Source organism: Aedes albopictus, chromosome 2 (assembly GCF_035046485.1).
Source record: "Aedes albopictus strain Foshan chromosome 2, AalbF5, whole genome shotgun sequence".
Lineage (NCBI taxonomy): Eukaryota > Metazoa > Arthropoda > Insecta > Diptera > Culicidae > Aedes > Aedes albopictus.
In genome coordinates, this window is record NC_085137.1 from 369,277,496 (window position 1) to 369,304,404 (window position 26,909).

The 26,909-nt window shown below is 36.6% G+C and overlaps 1 protein-coding gene across 1 annotated transcript in view; it reads left to right on the forward strand.

The window, feature by feature from the left end:
- Nucleotides 1–26,909, forward strand: part of LOC109430547 (uncharacterized) — a 776,197-nt gene that overhangs the window by 584,437 nt on the left and 164,851 nt on the right. The window contains exon 8 of the mRNA XM_062852938.1: nt 17,519–17,663. Within this exon, the coding sequence (XP_062708922.1) occupies nt 17,519–17,663 (145 nt within the window). The remainder of the gene's footprint in view (nt 1–17,518; nt 17,664–26,909) is intronic.

Below are 26,909 nucleotides of genomic sequence, written 5' to 3' on the forward strand. Positions count from 1 at the left end.
TTACACTAAAAAAAAATTATTACTAAATGTGAAAATTGTGAAATGTTTAAATTGTCAAAACTTTTTTGTTTATTAGTTTATTATCACCAAATTTTTATGGTAGATTGCTAATCTGCCGTAATTCTGCAAAGTGACGTAAGCGACATTGATAGTTTTGGCCCATTTTTTGGTTATTATGCATAAAACTCTTGCTCATCCTTTAAGTTTCTTTCCAAATATGATAGATTACGATTAGATCTTGCATTCTAATACAGCAGGAATACCACAGTGTTATTCTCACCCCAGATATTATAAATAATATACCAAAAAATATCGAAATTTTGAATGGCGCTTACGTCACTTTTCAGAATTACTGCAGTAGTACAATGGACCGGTTTCCTTAAAAAATTACGTTGGTAAAAAGATAGGGTTTTGAGATATTTGAGTTTTTGTGACAAAAATGATATTTTTTAATGTTAAAAAAATATTTTTTTTCACAGTGTATATTTTCTTAGAAATCACCATTTAGTTATCTAACTTTGCTGAACAATAAAATCAGCATCAAACTGCGATTTCTGACCGAAATAATTTACACAGAAAAAAATATTTACCAAATGTGAAAATAGTGAAATGTTTGAAATGTTATAACTTTTTTGTTTATTAGTTTACCATCACCAAATTTTTATGGTAGATTGCTAATACAATGGACCGTCTTTCCCAAAAAAATTACGATGGTAAAAAGACAGGGTTTTGAGATATTTGAGTTTTTGTGACAAAAATGATATTTTTTAATATTAAAAAAGATGTTTTTTCACAGTGTATATTTTCTTAGGAAATACCATTAAGTTATCTAACTTTGCTGAAAAATTCATAGCAATCGAACGAACCATTTTGGCTGTGCAGATTTTTGAATATTTTTGAACCATTTTCACATACACCCTTTTAAAAAGTTAGTCGTGATTCAAAATAAAAATTTGATATCGAAAAATGGCGATTGAAATGGAACTGAAAAACTGTGCAAAGTTTCAGTTCAATAGAAAATCATGAATTAAAAAATTTCCTCAATTTTGATGCTGTTGCTTGGAATCGCTCAATGGTGTGATTGGATGAGATCGTCTTAGTTTTGTCAAGATATCTATCGCTTGCTTTAATTTTTCTCACTTTTGACTTCCGACGAAGCACCCAACGCTAGTTTTGGAATACTACCGGTAGTTTCTTATGTGGTCTGCGACTATTTTCTTGCTTACCGTTCATCAGGTTATCGGAAAATCCGCGATTTGACGTGTCGCATGCATGGGTTTGGTTCGCTTTTATATTTGGCCACTTCCAGCGGAGCACTCGGAACCGGTTTCGGAACACCATCGGTTGTCCCAAATATGGTCTGAAACTATTTTCTTGCTCCCACTCCCGACATATTCACAAAACGTAGATTCTTCCTTCGGAAGGGAATTGTCCCGAGATGAACTAGCTTCGAGTTAAATATCTCGTTAATAAAGACAAAAAAATAATATTTGGCCACTTCCAGAGGGAACCCGGAACCAGTTCCGGAACACCACCGGCTGTCTCAAATATGGTCTAAAATTATTTTTTACTAACCATTCATCAGGTCGCCTAAGGAGCCGCAATTTGAAGTGTCGCATGCATGGGTTCGGTTCACTTTTATATTTGGCCACATCTGGCGGGACATACGGAACCGGTTCCGGAACACTACCGGTAGAATCTTAGGTTGTCTGAGACTATTTTCTTGCTTATCATTCATCAAGTTATTGAAAAAGCCGCAACTTGATGTGTCGCATGCCTGAACTTGCTTCACTGTTATATTTGACCACTTCCGGCGGGACCTCCGGAACCGGTTTTGGAACACCGGTAGTTTCTTATGTGATCTGAGACCATTTTCTTGCTAACCGTTCATCAGGTTATCGCAAAGGGCGCGATTTAACGTGTCGCTTGCATGGGTTTGTTTCATTTTTATATTTGTCCACTTCCGGCGGGACGCCCGGAACCGGTTCAGGAACACTACCGGTTCAGATATGATCTGAGACTATTTTCCTGTTAACCGTTCATCAGGTTATTGAAAAAGCTGCGATTTGATGAGTCGCATGTATGGGTTTGGTTCACTTTTATATTTGGCCACTTCTGGTGGGACCTTCGGAACCGGTTCCGGAACATTACCGGTTCAGATATGGTCTAAGACTATTTTCTTGCTTACCGTTCATCATATTATCGAAAATGCCGTGGTTTGATGTGTCGCATGCGTGAGTTTGTTGCATTTTCATATCTAGCCCCTTCCTGGGGTACCGATCCGGAACGCCTAAATGGCCATAATTCGGGAACGGCTGGACCGATCCGAACCATTTTCAATACCAAACAATGGGACCAGATTCCGCGTCGAATGAACCGTCGGTCAATAAAATCGGTTGAGATTTACTGCCGAAAAGTGACGTGAGTTCGTTTGTACACATACACACACACATACACACACACATACACACACACAGACATCACCTCAATTCGTCGAGCTGAGTTGATTGGTATATGTGACTCGAATCTCCGGGCCTTCTATCAAAAAGTCATTTTTGGAGTGAACATATAGCCTTTCCAGTACACTTAGTGTACGAGAAAGGCAAAAATATGAAACATAAAACGTTCTAGATATGCAATAAGCATACGTTAAGGTCGGGCTTCTTTATGTTTTTATCACGTTGAAATCTTGATCTTGTAAAATATAACTTTTCAACCTTCGCCCAAAATTAAGTTTTTCAGCAAGTTTTCAAAGATAATGTTGTTATATGAAAAAATCGAATAAATGATATCTTTGCTGATTTTTTATGTGTATTGCTGTTTGTTTGAAAATTTGCAAGAGTCGCGAATTTGCAATGAAATATTAAGTTATTTAAGGGAAATTTAAGATTGAAGTGAAATAAAAGTTGGAAACTTGGCTAAGCATAAGACCTGGTTTTCTTCATGCTTTCTATTCTTATATGTAGAATGAAAATAAAGAGAAAACTTACGAATAATGTTTTCGTTGAAAATTAAAAATAATGACAGTTTTTTTAAAATAATAATATCGAATCTAACCTGAAAAGAAATAGCCAGTACACACTCTTTCAAACAACTACTAACTATAAAATTGTGTTAAAGATTAAAAATCGATAGAGCTTTTGGAAACTCCAGAGTAAAAAAAAAAACAACTTGCAAAAATATGATGCATCGAATGTAGCAAAAGGAACACGTCATATGTGATGGAAATTTTTGAACATTCTCAACGTTACTCTGCAGATGAAAAGAAAAGAATTGCGAATGCGAATTGAACTCAGGTCCTTTGGGTGTGAATATCACGCCCTAACAGTTTTAGTATATGCCCGAGCAATATCCGCCTTTGCTCGATATCACTTTGATAATAAACTGTGTTATCGGTGTTATCATTTTGTTATTTTTGTTATCATCTTTTTCGATTGATGATAACCAGATGATAACAAATTTAGTTATCGATAATTTTGGTCTATCGCGATAACATAAAAATACTAAATGATAACAAAATATGTTATCTGTTTCCAAACGCACATTTCAAAGCTTTCCTTAGAGTCTGATGAACCTCGAATCTAAAAATAGATTCCGCTTCCCGCCTACAATGCGACTGCAGTACGAAAGCGTAGCCTTTTATTACTCTCACTCTCAATGCGTCCCGTTGGTATAGGGGCTATCGACTGCGACCGACAATCACTCGATCAGGGTTCGAGACCCGCCTGGGCGCAATAGTCGAAAACATTGGTTGTAAGTTACAAGAAACTTTTTTCAATAGGTGACGATGTCGGTAAAGTAGATTTTTACTATTTTGGTCGATAAAATAGCTCTAAATGATAACTAATTGATAACAAAACCAGTTATCAGTCACATGTATTTTTTCATGTTGATAACTAAATGAAATGTTGAACAAAATATTGTATAACACAATTAGTTATCAACTTGAACTCAATGATAACTTTACTTCTTATCATTTTGGTATTCGAGAAGTAAATATGAGTTATCATTTTTGTTATGTTGGCTCTTAATTCAACCTAAATGATAACAAACTCAATTATCAAACGAATGATAACCAGGTAACAGAACTTGTTATCATTTTCTTATCCGCCTTTGCTCGGGTGGAACACCGGTAATGGGAAGGGTTTTTTTTAAGAAATTCTTGTAGAGATTCCTTGAGAAATTTCTAGAGGGCATTCTTAAGATATTCCTTGATTGATTTCTCCAGGAATTCTTTTGAATAGATTTCTATGGGTTCCTTCTTGAACTCCAGCAAGAAAAACTTTACACACTCTTCTTGGAGATTTGTTTAAAACATTATCGAAAATTTCTTGTCGACGGATAACTCCATTAATATCTCCACGGATTCTTTGAGAAATTTATTCAGAAATGTTTCCAAAGATTTTCTACGGAAATTCCTTAAAAAATATCTGAAGAATTTATTTCTGCGATCTCTGCAAATGTTTTGTGATGCATTCGACCTAGAATTTCCCGAAATGTTTCTCCAGGTATTTCCCCAGGAAGTTCTTAAGAAACTACTTCTAGGATGTAAAAAAAGAAATTCGGGTTAAGTACTGTTCCTTTGAATTCCTCTAAGAATTGGCATTGATACACAGATACGTATTTAGACCTCAACGACCCGCCTTCCGTGGACAAAGGGAGTGGCGAGGACCACTCGGGAAACTGGCTAAGCGCCAGCATGCTATCGTGATGGACTCTCCAGTGCGAGTCATCGATGTTCGTTGCTGCTAGGCTACGGCAGCTAACCTTGAGGGTGCGATATGCACTAGCCCCTCTCTGAAGCAATACCTTCTTGGTGGTTCCGGAGAGACGTAGGGTTTGGCGACCATAGGAATGTGTTTTAGTGGGTCGAGGAGAGAGTAGTCCTGGCTTCTACCGGCATTGTAGAAGACGGCCTCATCCCCACACTACCCTAACCTTCCTGTTAGGGTGTCTGATGAGCAGATTTATCCCCCTATGGTTTAGAAGGAAAAAAAAAAAAAAAAAAGACCTCAACGACCTTACAGTTGAGGTCGAAATACGTATCTGTCAAAGGATGCATATTCTTAGTGGAATTAAAAGGAACAGTACTTAACCAGATTTTCTTTTTACTTACCACTAACTTTACTTCCTCTAACTTTTTCTTTAAGAATTTCCTGCTTAGATTTCTTAAGAAATTTGTATGTGATCTCCAGAGATTTCTTCAAATTATCAAAATTTAGAAGTTACTACATGAAGTTTTCCTGAAAAAAAGTAAAGTAAGACAAGTAAATTATTCACAAATCCCAAAGGGATTTGTTCGAAACTGTTCCCAGGGATCTCTAAGATTTTTTTTTTTGAGAAATTCGTTCAGTGATTCCTGCAGAAACTCCTTCATGTTTTTTTAGAAAAATCTTGATAAACTTCTGGAGTAACTCTATCAATGAAAGAACTCTTGAGATATTTCTGCAGTGATTCCTGGAAAATCCGTGAAGGAAATTCTGGAGAAATCTCTTAAAAATGCAGACATTGCAGACAAAGGTACTTGCGGATTTTTTAAGAAATCCTTCATTGAATTTCTAAAGATTTTCTGAAGGGATCCTTGGAAGAGCTGCTGGAGGTACTTCTGAAAGATTCATCGAAAAAAAAAATCTCGTGCAGTTTATGAAGAGATTACTTGGAAGAATTCTTTAGAGAACCAATAAAGAAATTAAAAAAATGGAGAACCCTCTACAAACATTCTTTGGAACATTTGTAGAAAAAAATCTTTGGAAAATGCTTAGTAGTTGAAGTTCTGCAGCAATTGTTGATAGAATCTTTTGGAAAAAAAGAAAAGAAGAAAGGTCTGAACAAATCCAAAGCAATGCAAGAAACTCAAAGAACTATTGGATAAACTCCTGTAGGAACTTTCCAGAAAAATCGTTGGAGAATTTCTTGAGGAATTTCCAAAAAAAAAACCTGAAAAAATAGAGTAATCCTTTAGGTAGAAATTTAAGTAATAATTTCTGGAATGGCTCTTGAAGTTTATTTTTTATAATCTTTCTATTTTTGTGTATTTTAAATTGTGCTGGTTCTTCATACAAACTGGGAGTTTCTGAATTTCTGATAGAATCTCTGAATGTTTGTTAAAGAAATATATCTCCTGGAATTGCATCTTTTCAAGATACGTGACAAGAAATTCTTGAAGAAACCCCTGGAGAAATTCATTGATAAATTTTCGGAGAAATGCTATAGAAAAACTCCTGAAAAAAATTTGAAGGAATTTCTCCAAAAATATAAAAAAAATATATTAAGAAATACAAACATAACTTATGTAGCAATCCCTGTAAGAATTTTCTCTTTATTCCTTTAAAGAATCCCATGAGTATTTTCGAAAGGAATTTTTGCAAAAATCCGTGAACCAGTTTCATGATATTTTTTTGAGAAACTCCCTGGAAAGTCCCAGGCAAAATTCCTGGAAGAATCCCTGGAGAAATTTTCACAAAAATTCGGCGAAGTAAAAGTTCAGAATTATAAAGAATATAGGGTTTATGTGCTAGTAGTGGACCCTACGCCTAAAGTGAACCCCCTTTAGAAAAACCCGAATACAAATGCCAAAATCACCTGATTCGAGGCAACTTTCACCGGGGGAACATCAATTACATTGTTCCATAGCAGTTTCTGCCACACAAATTGCCAAGTGGTTACAAAAATCGATTATTTTGAATATTTAATGAGTGTAAACAATCAAAAGGGTTCACTATAGGCACATTCAAGAGGGTCTTCTATAGGCTCCGTCGGCAGCGTAACAGATAACATGGAAATCAAATGGGGGTCCACTATTGGCGCAGAGATATTTGTAAACAATCCAATAGAGGACCCCGGTGGGGTCCATTATAGGCAACATCGATGCATATTTTCAAATACGTATTTCACTGGAATAATTTATTATTGTTGTATCTTTGACGATCTTAACATAAAGAGGGGACATGAAACTGGTCATAAAATTCCACTTTGGAACAATCCACTTACGTAACATAGCTAAAAACCCGCAGAAGGTAAATCTCGATGGCTTACGGGGTTCACTACTAGTACCCAAACCCTACATATTTATTTTTCTATGCAAAATCATAACTTTCTACTTTTTACACCCTGTAGTGAAAACTTACTGCAAATAGAAATTTTCGTGCAAAATTCAGAACACAAAAATTTACATGTGCAACATGCAGATTTCTTACGAGGTCTGACTGGATTTACGGAAACTTGGTGTTTTTTTTTTTGGCTTTCAGTCACAGTTTTAAAATACAGACAAATACAGATTTTCTAAAATCCTGATACAGATTTTTAGAAAAAAATCATCTGGCATCCCTGATCCCAAGAGCAGTGTCTTTTTCTTTCGATGATGGTTTCATATTAAAGTTTTGTTCCAAGTTATTGATTGTATTTAGAGTATATTTTGTAAAATATACTTATAATTTTTGTTTCTCTTAAAATCATGGGCAGGACAATACATGGATCGTCCTACCCAGCGTTTTTTGTGGGTAGGACATGTCCTACCTGTCCTACCCACTACTCGCGCCATTGCATTTATCAATATTACACTATATCTTGCGCGTACTTTTATAACACTGAAGTTTATTTTAAACCATATCTGAATGATTTTTCCTCCTTCTTTGCCGTTTTCAAACTAATTTCTCTACACTGCATATTTTTTTTGCTGGTATTCATCAAACTTTGCTGATTTTTGTTGTGCTGATTGCATTCTGCAGTACGAATTACTGAGTATCAGCTATTATGTTTCAACTTGCTGATCCATCCAGCAATATTGACAAGTTGATCAGCAACGTTGTACTGAAATTCAGCGAAAATGTTACTGAAATTCAGCAATTTCTTTTGCTCTTTTTTGTACTGAAGGTGTTTCAAAAATGCTGGTGTGTAAAGCCTTCTGATCACGTTTCTTATGTAATGTTTTTCACTTAATTTTAATTCAAGAAGCTTATCTTTTATCTTATTGAAATTTTCATATGAGTATAATTTAAATTCATCTTATCGGTCAGTATTGATATGGTAATTTATGTTGTTTTTGTATTTATTTCATAGAAAAATATCCATGAAGCTACTTTTTGATGTTAATGTAATTTATCACCGCAGATGGAGGAAAGAACTCACATCTGAACCCACTACCAGTCGGTAATTTATGATGTTAATTTGGGCCACCGTTGAATGGGCTTCTCTCGAAAATGTGGGTGTTTGCCATAGGCACAACTGCCACTATAATCTGCGCTTACAAGACAGACGGTTTTAGCCAAATTAATGGCGACACAGAACAATAGAGGGCAAGGATTGAGTTATGATAGTTTGCTAGGATAAGGCGCGAGATAATAGATTAACTTAACAAACGATATCTGAATGGTATATTTGCTTGGCAATCGAAAGACAAGAAAGCCGTTTGAAATGATTAATTTTATTTGAGCTAGCAAATATTTCCATTGCAATAAATCATCGCGTGACCTTCCCGAGCAGGAGAAAACAGCTGTTGAATACTAAACTCAAGTATGGAAACCGAATACCTACAACTTAAATGAGGTATTAAGAAGCCCTGCATAAGATGTAAAATATCTAAAATAATAACTGGTCTGTATTCAGTGTACAACACGTGAATAATGACATCAGATAATGGCAATACCTTAAACACAGAGAAAAAGACGTCACACTCTACTCACTTCCCATCGATTACCTTTTAACGATTTATTCAAATATTCGGTAGTTGATCAATTGACCAGTCGCGGCGTTGGCATCGTTTTTGCTCCTGTTTGACGTTTCCTCATTACCGCCATCTAATGACGGCTTGTCCAAACACGGCATAATTAGCATTGGGCGATTACAATTTCGTGACGATGATTTTTTATATAATTTGTTGTTGTGCAACGTCTGTTTCTCTGTGCCTTAAACATCATCGGCGATTTTGCCATACAAATGGTTATTTTTCCATAGTTGAATAATACCTCAAGCAGTCCTCAACACCAAAACCAATGACTCGTTAAAGTATTTTATCAATACCTACAAAATATCAATAATAAGTTATGTGTCAGTTATTCGTTCCTGCTCGGGTTAGTAAATGGTTCTAGCCATGAATGTCAAATCGTTAACCAATGTAAATCATACTTCTATTTAAAACGCGAAATTTACATGTTTCAGTTTAAATAAATCTCCACTCCGTGTAACCACGTATGTCAAACTTAATTGTTCGCTTTAATGATTTAATTTTCCTCGACCCTGTCACCAGCACCGCAGGTATAACGGTTTACTGTCCACCTTCTTAACTCTTGGTCATTTTGTTTCAAATGATCAAATTTAACAACTTTTATCGAATTAAACGTGAGCCCTCCCAAGCAAGTAGGGAAACGGTTGGAATTTTGTACCAAAGGGAAGCCGGACGCCGGGTCGTAAAATGTGAACAATTCAATCAAATTATCGAGTGACCGACCAAACAGGTCCATGCGAGGAGGGGCTGCTATGTGAGCGATATAAAACCTACTTTTATGATCCATCAGCGGGTTTTGTGACTATGTCAAACGACTGACAAATTTTATCTATAGCAAACGCATTTGTTGCTACTGGCCATATTTTATGGTGGTCTGTGAGTTGCTTCCAATTAACCCGACCTAGCCCAACTATTTTGCACAAGGTTTGATCCGAATAATGATGACCCAGTACGGTTTACGACTATGACAAGACTGGGTTATATCAAGGGCTGTGCAGTTATCGATATTATCGATAATATCAATATTATCGGATAAAATTTATCCGACATTGCTCTAATGGAAGGGGTTTAACCCTCAAAACATCTTGCGCACGGGCTTGACCGATATTACCGATAATATTATTATCAACCATTATAGTCATTTTGTTTTTGCTTTTTACGCAGTTTAAGAATCAGTATTAAGTCCCGATGTAAAATACGATTTGATATTGGGTTGTCGTATCTGGAGCATTACAATTTATTTTTCACGGATAAGTCATTTCTATCTTAGGAGATTTTTTGACAAGTTGAAAATACATCCAAAGATTGATTCAGAAATACCATCAAGGAATTTTTTTTTTTTATCTTTATTATCGAGACTTTCAGCCCGAGGCTGGTTCGTCTCCAATCAAGGAATTCTTCTGGTATGCATCGCCCAATTTCTTTGAGAATATCTGCAATAGTTTTTCAAAGAATAATTACAATTATCTCGAATCACGAACACCTAGAATATTGTTTTCAGGAAAGCATCCACGAATATGAAAAAATACGTTCAGGAATTTCTTCCGATTTACTTTCAGTGATCCACTTGAATAATCTTCCAGAGGTTTCTTCAGGAATATACAAAGGGGCTTTTCAGGAAAAACTTCGGCAGACCAATTTTGTGTAAACTTTGCAGATGTGCTAAATGAGCAAATTTTCCACTGTTGAGGAAAATCGGTTGGGAAAGTCGGAAAACTATTAAATAAGGCCGGTAAAAATATAAAAAAAAACACATTTTTGGAAGGGAATTTTATAAGCTATATTCTGCAAAATTTTCAAGATGTGTTTTCTTTCGTTCCTGAGCAATGACTAATTTTCGGATTGTTGAGAAATTATTCGGATATTGGTTGATTTCGACCATCTTGATTATTAATTTACACAAAATGTTGTGGAAAACAATTTTAATTTTGTATTTTTTTTTAATTGCTGAGAAAAATTTCTTAAGATTTCACAAAAAAATGTGTTTTCGATGTTTCGTTCTTGAATTTGCTAAAATATAATCGACGCATAAAAAAAGGATCATATTACATAACAAAATTAGAAATTGCCAATAATGAGGTAGGGGTGGGATCAATAACAAACTACAAAAGTTCCATAAACCTATCAAAAAGTGCATAAATAAATCAAAACTTCCCAAAAAAATAATTGATTTTCGAGCAATAAAAAATGTCGGAATTTCCACGAATAATTCAATAATTGCAATAAATAACTACATTTTTATCACTAAAAAATCTTAAGTTTTCCATAAATAAATGCGATTTTTTTCATAATAAATTTAAAAATTGCCAATTGAAAAACATAAAAAAAAATTGAAAATTTAGCAATAAATACGAAACAACGAGTGATTAACTTGAGTGCAATTCTAGCTAAAAGTGGCGGCCGAGCCATGCAGCAAAGCCGCATAAAGAATTGAGGAACTGAGGCGGCATAAGGCTACCAGTTTCCGAAATCCGAAGCGCCGTAACAGCGTCGATTCGGTTCTAGGCAATCTACAGATCCATAAATTTGCTCGGTATAATGCGAACAGAGATGTTATTCCTTTTGAAGTCCGACGAGCGTTAGCGAGTTCGAAAAGCAAGCGATCGTGTGTTATTTTGCATACATAGTTTCAGTCTTTCTGTCATAGTTCTATGATGTAGTATGTTCGAAAATTGTTGTTGGAAAAAATATAGTTTTTTATTGCAATTGATGATATACAGGGTGTTAGGTTCCTGAGTGCAAACTTTTTATAGGGTGATAGAGGACCATAAATGGTGAAAAAAATTGTTCCACGCATATGGTCAAATCTCAACCGTTACGTAGTTATTGAACTCCCCATGTTTTTGACTGTTATTGCTTCTACTGGCTATAACTTTGAAATGATCAAACTTATCCCAGTTTTTTTACCCTTATTCGAAAGAATATTGAAATTTCTATCAAATGGCATCTTTGAACCGCTTGGTTTAGTTAACTAACTAAGTTTTCTACAGCAAATAGCTTAAAAGTTGTGTGTTTTAATTTGTTTTTGCCAATTATCTTTGAAAAATGCGTAATAATTTAAAATTCTTTCTTTTGCAAAGTTGTGGCCCCTATTCCACTCCACAATTCGTTCTTTGACATCAAACTTCTATCTCTTATCGTTTTCTTGAAATTTCGATTTAAATGTCGCATTTTAGATCATAAATTTGCAATCGTCATGGTAAGCACTTTTTGTGCACTTTGCCGCACATTTAAATCAAAATTGTAAGAAAACGATAAGAGTTAGAAGTTTGGCGTCAAAGAACGAATTGTAGAGTGGAACAAGGGCCAAAACTTTGCCAAAGAAAGAATTTTAATTTATTACGTATGTTTCAAAGATAATTGACATAAACAAATTAAAACACGCTATTTTTAGCTATTTTGCTCTAGAAAACTTAGTTATTTAACTAAACCAATCGACTCAAAGATGCCATTTGTTAGAAAATTCAATAATCTTTGGAATAAGGGCAAAAATACTGCGATAAGTTTGACCATTTCAAAGTTATAGCCAGTTAAGGCAATAAGAGTTAAAAACATGGGGTGTTCAATAACTACGTTACGGTTGAGATTTGACCATATGCGTAGAACAATTTTTTTCACCATTTATGGTCCTCTGTCACCCTTTAAAAAGTTTGCACTCATGAACCGAACACCCTGTATTTGTGGAAATTCTGACATTTTTTATTGCTCAAAAATCACTTATTTATGAGAATTTTTTATTAATTTATGCATTTTTGGAAATGTTAATGGAACTTTTATAGTTGATTATTGCTTCCATCCCATCCCTATTTTCATATTTATTAACAATTTTCGAATTATTTATGGAAAATTTTAAATTTATTATGGGGCTGCCTTCTTGAATTATGATATTTCAAAGTAGGTGGTGTCTGTGGAAACAGTTACCCAAAGTTTTGCTCAAATTAGCAAGGTATCATAATACCCATGCTTTTTGCACCATTTCACTGCAGAAACGAAGAATTCACCTTCCCACCATACAAAAATGCAGCTCGTTACTGCAAATCTAGTACATCACCAATTGTGTCCTATATTAAGTTTTTGAGTTTATTTAAGGCAGCATCCATTTATTACGCAACGCTAAAATCGACATTTTCTGACCCCCTCCCTCGTCCAAAGTGGTGTCGACGACCGGTGGGGTATCAAATTCGGGTTCGTCTGACTCTGGTTTACTGTCGTCACTTTTGCCGTTAGTATTTATGTGCGTTAATTTGCATTTTTGAACGGGAGGTTCTCATTGAAACATCGTTGTCGATCAGCTGTTTAAATGGATGATTTTTAAATTATCCAGACTGACTTGCAGCTGGGTTATTTGAATTGTTAAATTTTGTTTTATTATATTGATTCGGATTGCCTGAAGGGCGTTTGGAAAAGTGTTGTGAGATATTAGGTTTTTGTTCCAATTTATGCCTGTAAGCGGCGTTGGAATATTGCATCGTAATATTGTAAGCTTCCTCTAATGATTCGGGACGATAACTTCGGACGTGCATTAATAACTTTTCCCCAAGACCGTCAATGAATCTCGTGAGAGTCATGAGGCCAATCAATTTATTTATCGCTTTCGTACTGGATCTGTAATCTTCCATCACTGAAGCGGTTGATTTAATTGCCGTATCTATGCTTTTTACAGTGTTATAGTATTCCGTTATCGTTTTGTTCACCTGGCTGATGTAAAATAATGAAGAGACGAACCAGCCAAGGGCTGAAAGTCTCTCTAATAAAGACAAATCAATCAATCAAATGTAAAATAATGATTGAAAATGTGAGGCCAAATCTCTTCTGTCCCCGTAAGCATTCAGTAACACATCTTTTATGTCCTCCCATGTGTCGGGGTTACCCGCTGGTATCAGAATTTCCTTTGCATTGCCGATTATTTTGGATTAAATTGCACGAATTATCTGGCAATAGGTAGGAGTATTTTTATGTTTTTCAAATAAATTAAACGTGTCCTCCACGTCCTCAAGCCATGCTTGGGTTTCCTTTTTGTTGCCACTAAATGGGCATAAAATTTTTATTGGATCAGGCGTTTGGTATGCCAAAAATGGATCCTCTGCTTTCGTTTGCAATCTAGCTATGGTGTCAAATAGCGATTTCTGATTGTCTGTAAGTTGTTGGATGTGAGCAATAAGCTTTTCTTTCGTAAGCTCGTTGGCCATTGTTATGTTCCTATTCTCGTTGAATAGCACGGCAAGTTTAGATTTCGCGTGTTTTTTTTATTTTCGTTGTGGGTAATGAAATTTTGGCTCGATATTCGCCCTCGCTACAAATATGATTTCAATACACCTTGTGAGCAGTTGGTTGCTCAAATAGAGAACACTAGAGCAGAAATTATTTGAGTTCGATATTCGCTCTTACTTCAAACAAATTCCGTTAATGCACTTTTGTTTCTTAATGCACATTAAAATAAAAAATATTTGGGTTCAATATTCGCTCTCCCCACAAATAGAATTTTCACTAATGCACTTTTTGCTTCACTTTGTAATAGTAGTAGTAAAATTGGTACTTACGAGATGATTCGTTTCATCAGGGAGTCCGAGTTAAGTTGGGATACGGGTTCCAAATGGCGGGAACAATCCTCCTAGCCTCGAATCCTGGATATCCGCTCCACGATAGCTAATGCTGGACTAGAGGTGCCCTCGGTTGTGCGTAGATCTGCTCCTCTTTAGAAACTTGATGAATGTGATAAACGATGTCCGCTCGGTTAACACTTTTCACTAAATTTCACCACTTGACTACAAGACTGCGCCAAAAATGCTCTGAGCTATCAGAGTTTATAAAAAAACAACACTTTTATTTCACTTAATTGATAAATATCACTCACTTCACACTCAGAACTGACTCAAAATTCCTACCGCTAAACCTTTTATTACCTAAACCTATCGACTCAGCAAAACGGTCCTGGCCAAAGTCTGCGTCGATGTCTTCCGATCCGTCGTCGTCCACGTTGGTTGGGCACGCGTTGCCACCTCGATTGGATAATTGGCTAGGTCATCACTTCCACGTTGCATCGATCGATGGGCCGATCGATGGTGTCTTCTGATTGGCTGGCATGTGGGCAAGTCTGCTCCTAACGTATACATAGATAATAATAACAATAACAATATCATTAGTGAAGTTATATTATTGCATTTTTGATTTGATATCAACAAAAAACTTTACATTTGATGATTTTTTATATTTTTTGCGCTGATAACAAAAACAACAAAAACCCGGGGCCCTTGGCGTAGTTGGCCACACGTTCGCTTCATATGCGGATGGTCATGAGTTTGATTCCAAGCCCCGGCACTTGCAATTTTACGTTAGTTGGTCTTCCTCCGAATGCGGCTGACACTGATCCAATTCTTTGCCCCATGACTCAAACGGACTCGGATACCTGGACATCGGCGAACTGCTACTCATAATGGACCCCCAATCGGACTGGAAAGGAACAATGGCCATCCAACATCATCCTTGTGCTCATCATTCTACCATGTTGAAAAGTGGAAGCAGCAGAAAGGCAATCAAAGCTGTAAATTAGGTTAAGGTTAAGTTTAATAAACATTTGTTCTTCAAATGTTGTGTTTGTATCGTTGAACGGAGGCACTCAAGACTTGAGCTGTGCTGATATGACCATAATATGAAGCTATTTCTTTCTGCGTTGAATTTGTTTTTATATGCTATAAGTGCTATCCACTCAGATTTTCCGGGTACCATTCGGAGCCGTATGTTCTTCTTCACGTTCGTCACTTTTTTTCACTCCTTTCCAATCCAGCAATTACGTTAAAATTCTAAAGCAGTACATATCACATCTGGCACTGTTGTTGTCAGTGTTTGCTTATTATTGATGGTTAGCAGGCTACCTTACCTTACCTTACCTTACCGGGATCGCACTGTCTACATCATGCTATAGGGGCTGCTTTCTTAGGTACAGTCTTAGATCTTAGTCATTGAATTCAATGCTGAATCATTTTGAACACTACTATTGTAACATACACAAGTATATCAACAATTCACCGACATACACCAATGTAAACCATTACAGCAAGTGTAACTTTTCCAACCAACCATTTATGAACACTGTACACAACTTGCACCATTCAAGCACTGTTGTAGGCAGCAACACTCGAGAAGATAAACTCGACTCCCAATCCACACCAAGCAGCAACGGAATGCATGACGTTAGTGGTTTGTTGCAGCCGTCGTCTGTCGAAGCATATGTTCAGCTTATCCCTCTGGGTGTGGGTTTATATTTCCGGCACAATAACCAATGCCAATAATACGGCAACACCATTCCTGCACATGACGTCAGCTTCGGTCGGACTCGGAACACCCGTTGCGAATTCCGATCCGGCGTCCAACCAATAGACATGGCTCTTTCTTTCTGAAGCGGTTGCACCTATCCTCCATGTATAAAAGGCACATTGTCGTATATTTATCTTGCATAATTGAACATTCCCCTGTTCAAATTAATGTACACATAAATATCAGTTGTTGGTTGATTTATCGCGAGAAATTTCTCTTTTGTCGGTTCCTCTTCACGCCATCGACGGGGACTGTATTGAGTCGTGAAGAGTCCGGGACTGTAGAACTATATTATTCTGGGATGAGTTTGTGTATATGTATTGCAAAAAGGGCAAAAGGTTTGGCGTCACTTTTGATTCTTGAATGCAGCACGAAATGTTTGAATTAGACGATAGTAAACAATATATTTAAATTATGTTGTTTAGATTATGGTGTTTTAAAATCTTCACAGTAAGTTCAGTCCATCTTAAAAGGTTCAAAATATGTCTGAAGCACGTTAAAATTGCGTGAAGATTTTTTTTTTTATCTCTGTTGTATTTCGTCCAATGTCATTTAGTATTAATTTTGCGACTTTTCTTATTTTCTACTGTATCATCAAAAATAAGAATAAGCACACATCACTTTTAGTTAAAATCTATCATGTTGTGTATTCTACAAGCATATGAAATTGGCTGTCTTTGCAAAAATCATAACTTGTTGCTCAATACTGATCTATCATGCCTCCAGCGAGACCCTCAGCGTAAACTTGGACGACAAAACTAGAATTTCATAAAATTTCGAATAATAGTATTTCGAGAGCAAAAACTTCCCGTAGAGCCATACAGTTACCATTTCCACCGAACGATCGATAAAGTGCATTGCATACTGTTTCTGCATTGAACGGTGCAACTAGAAATATGCATGAATTTCTGCTCGGTCGGTGTGAACTTTTTCCCGTTGCCAACAGAATGAACCATTTGCGGCATTGAATATGGCATACCGAAAGAGCAAGCTCGAAAAAGTTGGTCGACAAGCAACGACGAACGGTGAGAGCATTTGGAGCCAACAAGGATGCGGGTTTTGCGACGGATGCTGGGGGAGCAATTTCCATATCTCTTCCGACAAAAGGAAACCACAGTTTGGGGAGCAATTAATAGAAAGTTAGAAATCTTCAATGAAGTGCTGGAGTGGCGCGAAAGTTTATGGACCAACTCGCTTTATCAGTGAAGGTTGAAATTGATTTCTCTTTTTTTTTTTATCTAAACTGTATGAATATTTAGCAGCATTGGTTAGTTTAGAAATACATATTTAGCATACCCGAGATGTGATTAATTTCGGTAAAATCGAACACATATTTGCATATTATTCGAGCTTAGCAATTGAATTGTTCAATCGTTATCGTAAATAAGACCTGTAGACAATTCAACATCAACGATAAATTGTTTTGCATTCTCGTGTAGCTTCGCCCTAACTATGTGCATCATCATTTTCCTTCCCACACAGGTTCGACTGCGGATCCGGAACGGGACGAGTGCGTTCGGAGGAAACGATTGTCTTGAATCAGTGGAATACTATCACAATCTACCGGCATCGTTGGGATGCCTGGCTGGTGCTGAACCAAGGCAACCGGGTGCAAGGACGCTCGAAGGTAAGCGAATAAGGGCCGTTTCCTTGCTATCGTACATGCACGATCTGCATTCGCATCACATTCCTGTTGAAATACACATCATCACCGGAATTCCTTCCTACGCTACATTCCTGTATCTGATATGGGAGGGATCCCTTCAGCTTCCATCATCATCATCATCATCCTCCTTATCAGGGAAAGAAGTGCTCCTTTTTCTTCAACGGTTGTGCTCTGATTTTGCCGATCTGCGCTCAATTTCAATCGGATTTAATTTTCCTGCTCCTCAAATCTCTACAAACAATCCGCTTCGCATCGGTGCAAGCTCAACAGCATGGAATAAAATGGATGAGATTGTATGCTTCTCATGGCGTTAGATTGGCGTGTGGATCGGTGTATCGGTAAAAAATAATCATGAAGTGGAAAACTTTACATTATTACCAACATTTGCTGAAATGTGAAGAGGTTTATAGGTATCATGAATCTGCAATGCTTATGTGGTGCTGGTCGGAATACGACTTACCCCAGTGAGCACCATGGTCCCATGTTGACAGGAAAGATTGACTTTATTGCTTAGGTTAGGTGTGGTTTATATTTTTCCCATGTGAAAGGCAACTGATCGTCGTTCGAGTGGCAATGGGAAGCTCTCAGCCTAAAAATTGGCATGAACCCCCATGTCTCCACTAAACTGAACTGTCTTGCTATTTTTCTGCCAGAAAGAGAAAATATTACAGTAATGTTCAGCATCGCTACTTTCATTGCAAATGGAGACAGAGCATTTCTGCCTTGACACAACTGTCCCGAAAACAGGCAATGCATTTCTGTTAAGTGGAGACGTCAGCTAAGGTCATCATAGCCAGACTAAATTTGTATTGATGCATTGATATTGCTCGACGTTCTGGCCTTTTTACCATGTTTTTCTATGATTTCTCTATATTATTGAAATTGAATTCCTTAGTAAACAACTTCTGGAACTGTTCAATGAATTCTTCAAAAGATGACTTCAAAAATTGATTCAAATTTTTAGGGACAATCCTCCATAAAATTATTTTCAGTTACTCCAGAGATTTATCCATACATTTTCAAAATACATTGTGAAAATTCCTACGAGGATTCCATCAGAAGTTCAGAAAATCTTTTGAATTCTCCCAAATATGTATCTAAGATTTCCAGAAATTTCCTGTCCGAGAGCTGTCATTAATAACTTCTCCAAATTTTAGATTTTGTGTCCTAATACCGTCTACCCCCGTTGGTTTGAACGACACCTCATGCAAACCAACGGGGTTCATTTTTAGTTTGAACTTCTAGTAACCCTGTGGGCATCGAAAAAACACACTGATGGTTTTTTCAGACTCTAGTTTAATTTAAAAACACTTCACTAATACTTTACTTTTGCAAAAGAAAATAAAAAATGAATAACTCTTTTAAAGAAAAACTAGAAAGGACGAGCAAATTCCTTTTAATTCTACTACTGTGCTTATCTTCGGACAGATAGGCCTATTTCGTCTGTGACTTACAGACTTCTTCAGTGTCAAGTGCTCGACTGAAGAAAACCTCGCATTCGTTGTGGTATTTATACTAGGAGTGTATGTGCAGGTACGTGTGTGGGTAAAAGTGTAGGTATAAAAATGTAGGTATAAAATTGTAGGTACAAAATTGTAGGTACATATTTGTAAAAACCCTAATTAATCCACCTAGCGGTGATGGTGCCTTTCTCGTGCCTTTCAACAAAACACAAGTGATAAATTAAGTCCACTCAATATGGATATATTTTATATGAGCATGATCGAAATTTCAATTGTGGATTTTTTATAATTCCGAATATCTTCCCCAACTATTCAAGGAGAACCATTTTACTAAGTTTCAGAGAGTAAATTCTAGAAAACAATCGCCGTATTTAATATTGAGGCATCATATAGATATTCAAGTAATCATTTTTTAAATCTTGACATATTTTCCATGCAAAATATACACAGCAGATAAATTTGGCGTAATTTTTGGCATTTCCGAACGTAATTTTACTTGTTTATATCGTCGTTTTCCAACAATTATCACACTCATCATGTACACCCTGTTTAGCACCGGAAAATGTCAACGAACCTGTTCCAGAAGATACTCGCTTATTTTCGAATAGGATGAATATGGGAGCGTAAGATTGCTAATGATGGAACATACATCCTACCTATATGAATTGTCTGTCGGTTTAATTCTAGCGATTGCTAGAACGCGATTTAAGAGTGTACCATCAAACTCGGTGAAATAGCTAAACGGCGGCGGCTAATTTGCTGCATTGAATGTAATTTTTTCATCACTACGTGAGTGATGTGCAGCTTAAACAATGTGGTATCTTAAGAATATTGTTGTAACAATATTACCTGGTTTACCACTCCTTTGGCATTAGGGTCATTTTTGACCCAAACCGTACACCACGCCAGCGACCTGTTCCCAACGTGATGCAAAAGGAAGGGTAAGAGCTTAAAATCAGTTTAATACGCGCTACCGAGGTACAACGACCCACCTTAATATCTCCCTGATAACATATTTTTTTCATATGACATGTTTACACTAATCAATAGCATTTTTAATTTTCTATCTTCTCAACCAATAAAACTTGGAATTTTACCAACCAATAAAATATTAAAATTAAAAACCGATTTCAGCCATTTCTGATGTAAGTATGCGAAAAGTTTTTCCGCTGATTTGCAGATCGAAATGGAGCAAAGTTGTAAAACTTGATGTGAAAATCTCTTTGCAAAATTTATGATTTGTGCAAGAAGGGCCGTTTCAAGTGTAAATATGCGTATTTTGTAGTCCAGAATCGCGAGTATTCAAAACAGCCGTTGGCGTTTGAATTATGACTACAGTAACACAGAGACGAAAATCAGAACCTTTCAAATGTGCATTAATTGCGTTATTAGCTGCAGCAATAACGTCGAGTAAACGCCGTGATGCATGCAACACTCAAATCACGTTATTTTTTGGCGTGTTACATTTCGTGGCGCATTTTTCCCGTAACGGGCGGCGTGGTTTATCCCGAAACTGAAAAACACATCAATAATTTTAAAAAAAAAAATCATAGCATAACTTCTACAATGTTATTTGATTTTACGTTTTCAATAATTGGAAGAAAACACATTGAACTTTAGGATGCCGGCAACTAGAATGATCATTATTAATGAATTAATTAGAGGAAATTACATTTCAATTTTACTGGAAAAAGTCAAGTAACCGTTCGCAAATTATTTTTTCAGGGGATTTTCATGGATTAAGTGAAACCCGCTTGGAAGCATAGTGAAACTCAAAAAAAAAAGTTATTGGAAATTTCGCACTGTATCGTATTATAAATTGTACAGTGACCCCACAATTTATGAATCGGCAAAAATGACCACAGTTTATGGATCACTCATTTGATCAATATGGTGATTCATAAATAGTGTACAAAATTAAGGTGATTTATATGTATATGGTTTTCAATTTCAAGTGGGTTTTACTGCAGTCGAAAGTATGCAAAATCAAATCGTGTAGTTGTCATCCATCACTAACGATCCATGCATGAATGTGATAATGGCCATATGTTCGTATTCTCATTTTCAAGGGAACTATTTGGTGGTCACCGATGGCACGGTATTATTGATGTATTATCATACAGGCGTATCTACATTGATCATTTCTCTTCATCAATTTTCTCTTCGGATTATCCCGAGAAATACGACCAATATTCTGATGATCTCTTGGTGTGTTTCGGTGAAGGAGAACAGTTCTCCTCTAGTTACTAGGACTAGCAAACAAAAACAACCGAACATGATTTGCCGGTCAAGTAATTATTCAAGAGAAAATCGATGAAGTGAAATCGATCATTGTAGATACGCTCGTATGATACTGAGCGCGAGAATTTCACCTTTTCGAGTACAGGCCAAATTATACCATAATAGCAAATACTAGCTCGATTATACTGAATAAATATTTCAAATTCATAAGCCATCAGTACACGCTTTGCCAAGTGTGCAAATATTTCCGCACACGCCACATTTTTGTTGGTTTTCATCTGTGATTTTGGCCCAATAAATCTTAATTATCTGTAGCTAATTTTAAAAATCTTGCATGAAATCTGTGATGTGGAAATGCCTATAAAAATTAAGGAAAACTGTAACAATAGTTATTTATGTAACGAGTTGCAAAAAGTTGATTTTTTCACCACGAGTCGTACATACGAAGAGTGCTGAAAAAATCGAGTTTTGCAACGAGTTCCATCCAACATTTTATGCAATGATTTTTTCATAATGCAACCCATTTGAGTTGCATAATGTTCATAATGCAACTCAAATGAGTTGCATTATGAACATTGTACAACTATTTTTCATTTTGCAACTTATTTCAGTTGCATAATGAGCCAGTTCGGAAAAAATTGGCCATTATGATACCAAAATGAGTTATATAAAATGTAAATTATGATACTGAATTGCATAAAATTGTTATTACATTCAGAAATGAATTACATAACTTCGAAAAATGATGTTTTGGGTCCAATTAGTCTCTTTGAGGATGTAGAGATGGTCTTGACTTGATGCCACTGCCACAGTGGGAAAAATTTAACCCGAAATACGACTAAATTCATTTTCTCAGCTGGGTAACAGATTTTGCCAACGGCTGAGACCATTTGCGCTTGGAAAAAGTGTGCTGAATCGATTGGTGGGGGTCTAGTTGGCCGGAGGCCTCACCCTGGCCAGCTAGAGGGCCGGAATCAATCCGAGTTCCTTACGGAAAGCAAAACCATTGTCATCCAAGAATACTTTCACACCCGATATTTATTCTGAAGCCGCATATCAGAAGCCAACCGCACGCCGGATAATAACAGTTGCATATTATGGTCCAATTGTGGTTCCGGAACAATCCGGGGCATCCTGGAACATTAGGGTGGGGCTAATTTTAAATTATCTCTGGGAAATGATTTCCCAAATGGAAATCAATCTACTAGTCGAAATAAGTAAGCTGTACAAAAATGAGCGATTTTGGTTGATCTTAAGGGGTGGCGCAAAGTGTTTAAGTGATTTTTTTTCTAGAGCAAACCTTGAAAAACATTTCAAACTAAATTTTCAAACATAATTTTTCTAGACTAAATCGGTAATTTTAGAATTCAATTGGGCCAAAATTGTGCTCAAAATTGCGATATCTCTATTGGTTTCTCAGATATTTGAAAAAAGTGTCGAATTTTGGTATTTTTTTGGGTTAGATACCAAAATATGACATTTTTTTTTTCAAACATCTCGGAAACCAATATAACGCAATTTTGAACACAAATTTGGTTCTACTGGGTTCTAGAATAACCAATTTAGTCTAGAAAAATTATGATTGAAAATTAAATTTGAATCGTTTTTTGAAGGTTTGCTCTAGAAAAAAATTTACTTTACCTTCTGAGATGCTTCCAGAATCCCATCTGGGATGCTTGAAGAATTCTTTTGGAATGCTTCTTGATTTTTTATAGGATGTTTCCAGATTCGTTCCAGGATGCTTCCAGAATCCTTCGGGTGTGCTTTCATAGAACATGGATGCTTCTAGATTCCTTTATAAGCTGCTTCCAGAATCCATCTGGGTTGCTTTCAGAATTCTTTGGAAATGCTTCGAGATTAATTTTTGAATGCTTTCCGAATTCTTCTGGGATGCTTCTAGATTAATTGTAGGATGCTCAAGATTCCTGTGGGTGCTAAACTGATATGCTAGTATGCCACAGTATCCACGATCAACTAGGTAAATATCCTATGGGAACGTAATTTAAAACGAAAACCTTCGGCTGCCTCCCGTCCGTCACTTAGCATCGCCATCGCTACCGAACCATGAATGGCAGTGAGGTGGGGTGCTATAGGGCTCTGCACGAAGTTCTCTGCTTCTCTTTCACTCTTATTCAAATTTTGTAAACAACAAGGCCAGGAAACGTCAAAATTCCATACAAAATCAAAACAGTGCAGTGCCCTATGCTCGGTCAGCATCCTTCACCTAGCTGCTAGCTCATGCACTCGGGTGGGTTTGAGTCGGCGTCGAAGCGCTGGCTACACTGAGCGAAAAATTCCCTTAAATTCTACTGAAAATCTTAAGTAGATTTTTTCCATCTAACTTAACATTTGAAACTTAAATGATTAGTAAGTGAAAATATTCTACTGAAAAAATCCTTTAAAATTTAAGTGAAATTTTTCACTGCCAAATCATATGAATTTAAAATATTTTTTTAGTATAATTTTACTAGTTTTAGCTATTATTATTATTTTATATTTAGGTAAATTCAAAAATTTGGATCGTCTCCGTGCCATCGGAGACCACCAAATGGTTCCTTTGATAAAGAGGAACATCTGAATTCACAGAACATATTGCCATTATCACACTCATGCATGGTTCGTTAGTGATGGGTGACAACTACATGCTTCTATTTTGCATACTTTCGACTGCAGTAAAATCCACTTGAAAACCATATACAATTTAAAATACGATACAGTGTGAAATTTCCAATAACTTGTCTTTGGAGATTCACTATACTTTCAAGCGGGTTTCACTTAACTCATGTAAACTCACTGAAAAATTCATTTTCGAAGGGTTACTTGACTTTTTCCAGTGAAATCAAAATGAAATTTCCTCTCAGTGTATGGCTATCCATGCCAGTTGTCCCATTTCGATGACGTAGTACTTTAGGAGGAGGGGGGCAATCGGTCGTACGACTGATTCGTCGTTCCGAAGAGGCTGTTCATAAACCACGTATACCAAAATTTGGCCATTTCAGACCCCCCTCCCCCTCGTAGACTTTTGTCCATACAAAAATTTTGAAATTTGAATGGAGCGTAGACTTTTGCCAGACCCACCCCCTTCCCACAATAAAGTCTACGTGGTTTATGAACGGTCCCAAAGCATGATTTTTGAAAATTTGGGACTGGCTAGATCCTGGATGATCTCCCTAATGGTTCCCCTGTTGAAAAGGAAACTTTTATTATCAGGACATGCTGCCATCATCACACTCATACGTGGTTCGCTAGTGATGGGTAACAACTCTAGGATTTTTTTGCTTATATGTACAGCACGTTAGCGCCGCTCTTTCGTCGTCGTCGTTTTCTCTCACATTCTCTCCTACTTTCGTTCTCGTGGTGTGCTGCGGGCTGCGGCGTCCGTCGTCGCGGTCGTCGTGCACCAACTTAAGCAGACTGTTACACCTGTCGCTCGGGTGAAAAATGCTGGTCCAGATCACTAAATTGGCCATAATTCCGAAACGCCTTGACCGATCCGAATCATTTTCAATAGCAAACAATGCGGTAAAATTCTGGTTCGATTCGAGCTATAATCCGAAAAATCGGCCAATGGGAAGTGCCTTAAAAGTGAGTGAACTTATTTTGTTCACAGACACACATACATACACACATACAGACATCATCTCAATTCGTCGAACTGAGTTGATTGGTATATGTGACTTGACTCTCCGAGCCTCCTATCGAAATGTTTTTTTTTGAGTGAACATATAGCCTTTCAGTTCACTTAGGTGAACGAGAAAGGCAAAAAGGAGGTGTATCTGCCTGTTAGAAAACAGGGTGTCAATAAGATACCTAAAGCTAGGAAAATTCCTACCGATTTGGTAGGTAGTCAATTGGTGTTTGTTGTGTTATTTTTTCCCGCCGATTTGGTAGGTAGTCAATTTGTGTTTTGTGTATTGTGTAATGTTTTGTGTGTGTTAGGTAAAAATTTAAACAGCCACGTGTACCCATTGCCCTGATCCTTGTTAAGTAGTTTTTTATTGTTTTGTTTGTAAATTTCTAAACTTTCTGCAACATCAAGTTTCCATGGGTTTGTAATGTGTCGTAAGAGTTTAATATTTGAAGTATTCATAAAATGTCCTTCATTGAAAATATGTTCAGCAACTTTAGATTTAAAATGATGAATGAGTCCCTTGTCTGTGTCTTTGTGTGCTTTTGATACTTCCGTTATGTGTTCTTTGAATCGTGTTTTGAGTGTGCGTTTTGTTTGTCCTATGTATATTTTGTCACAGTGATTACATGTTACTTTGTAAACACCAGATTTTGTTAAGTTGTCCAACGGGTCTTTCGTAGATCCTAAGAGAGTTTGAAGTTGGTTAGCTTTGCTTGTGAAAACTAATTCAAAACCAAACTTTCTGAGAATTGGTCGGAGTTTTTTGGTGTCATTGTTGTAGTTCACAGTTATCCGTTTAAGTGTAGGTTCTGTCCGTGTCAGTGTAGTCAAAGAACGTCTGTATTGTTGTTGTGTCTTTTTGTTGATGATCTGTTGTATTGTTTGTTTTGTGTAACCGTTCAACTGTGCTGTTTCGAAAATGTAATTAAGTTCTTTCGTTTTTCCTGTTTCACTAAGTGGAAGTGTCTGCATTCGGTGTATCATGTGATTGAAGGATGCAATTTTGTGTTGATGTGAGTGATTTGATGAATTTGGAATAGTGCGTTGAGTGTGTGTCGGTTTTCTGTAAATTTCGAAGGAAAGTGTTGATTCTTGTTTTACGATGAGTATGTCCAAAAATGGTAGTTGGTTGTTCTGTTCAATTTCACAAGTGAATTCGATGTTTTTGTGTGCATTATTGATATTGTTCAAGATTTCAGGTAAAAGATGTTTCTTAACAATGCTAAACACGTCGTCAACGTATCTCCACCAGACTTCAGGAAGCTGTTTGTTGTTTTCTAAGCGTTTTTCCAAATTTGCCATAAAAATTTCACTTAAAAATGGAGAAAGTGGATTGCCCATGGGGGCACCATTAAGTTGTTTGTAGGTTTCATTTCTGAACGAAAAATAATTTTCTTCCATACAAAGTTTGGTTAATTTGATGTATGTACGAACTTTCTTAATCCAATCTGAATTTGAATCTTCATATTGGTTCAGAAGCCAATCTTCTAGTAGGTTAATGGCCTCTTTAACTGGAATGCTTGGAAATAGTGATTTAACGTCGAATGAAACTAAAATTTCATCGTCGTTAACGGATAAATTCTGTACTAGTTCTGTGAATTGTTCGGAATTCTTGACAGATCTACTGTGAAATTTTTTAGGCATGTTTTGGAATTCTTGTACTAAATATTTGGCAATTTTGTGTGTAGGTGAACCAATGGCTGAAACAATCTCACGCATTTCATTTCCAGGTTTATGAACTTTGGGAAGTCCTTTTATTCTTGGCAATGAAGGGTTAGATTCTTTCAGGCTTTTAATGACGCTTCCTAAAACTGGTGTAGACTCTTTGAGAGTTTTGTCAACACGTCTTACTAATCCTGGAAGAGGATCAGT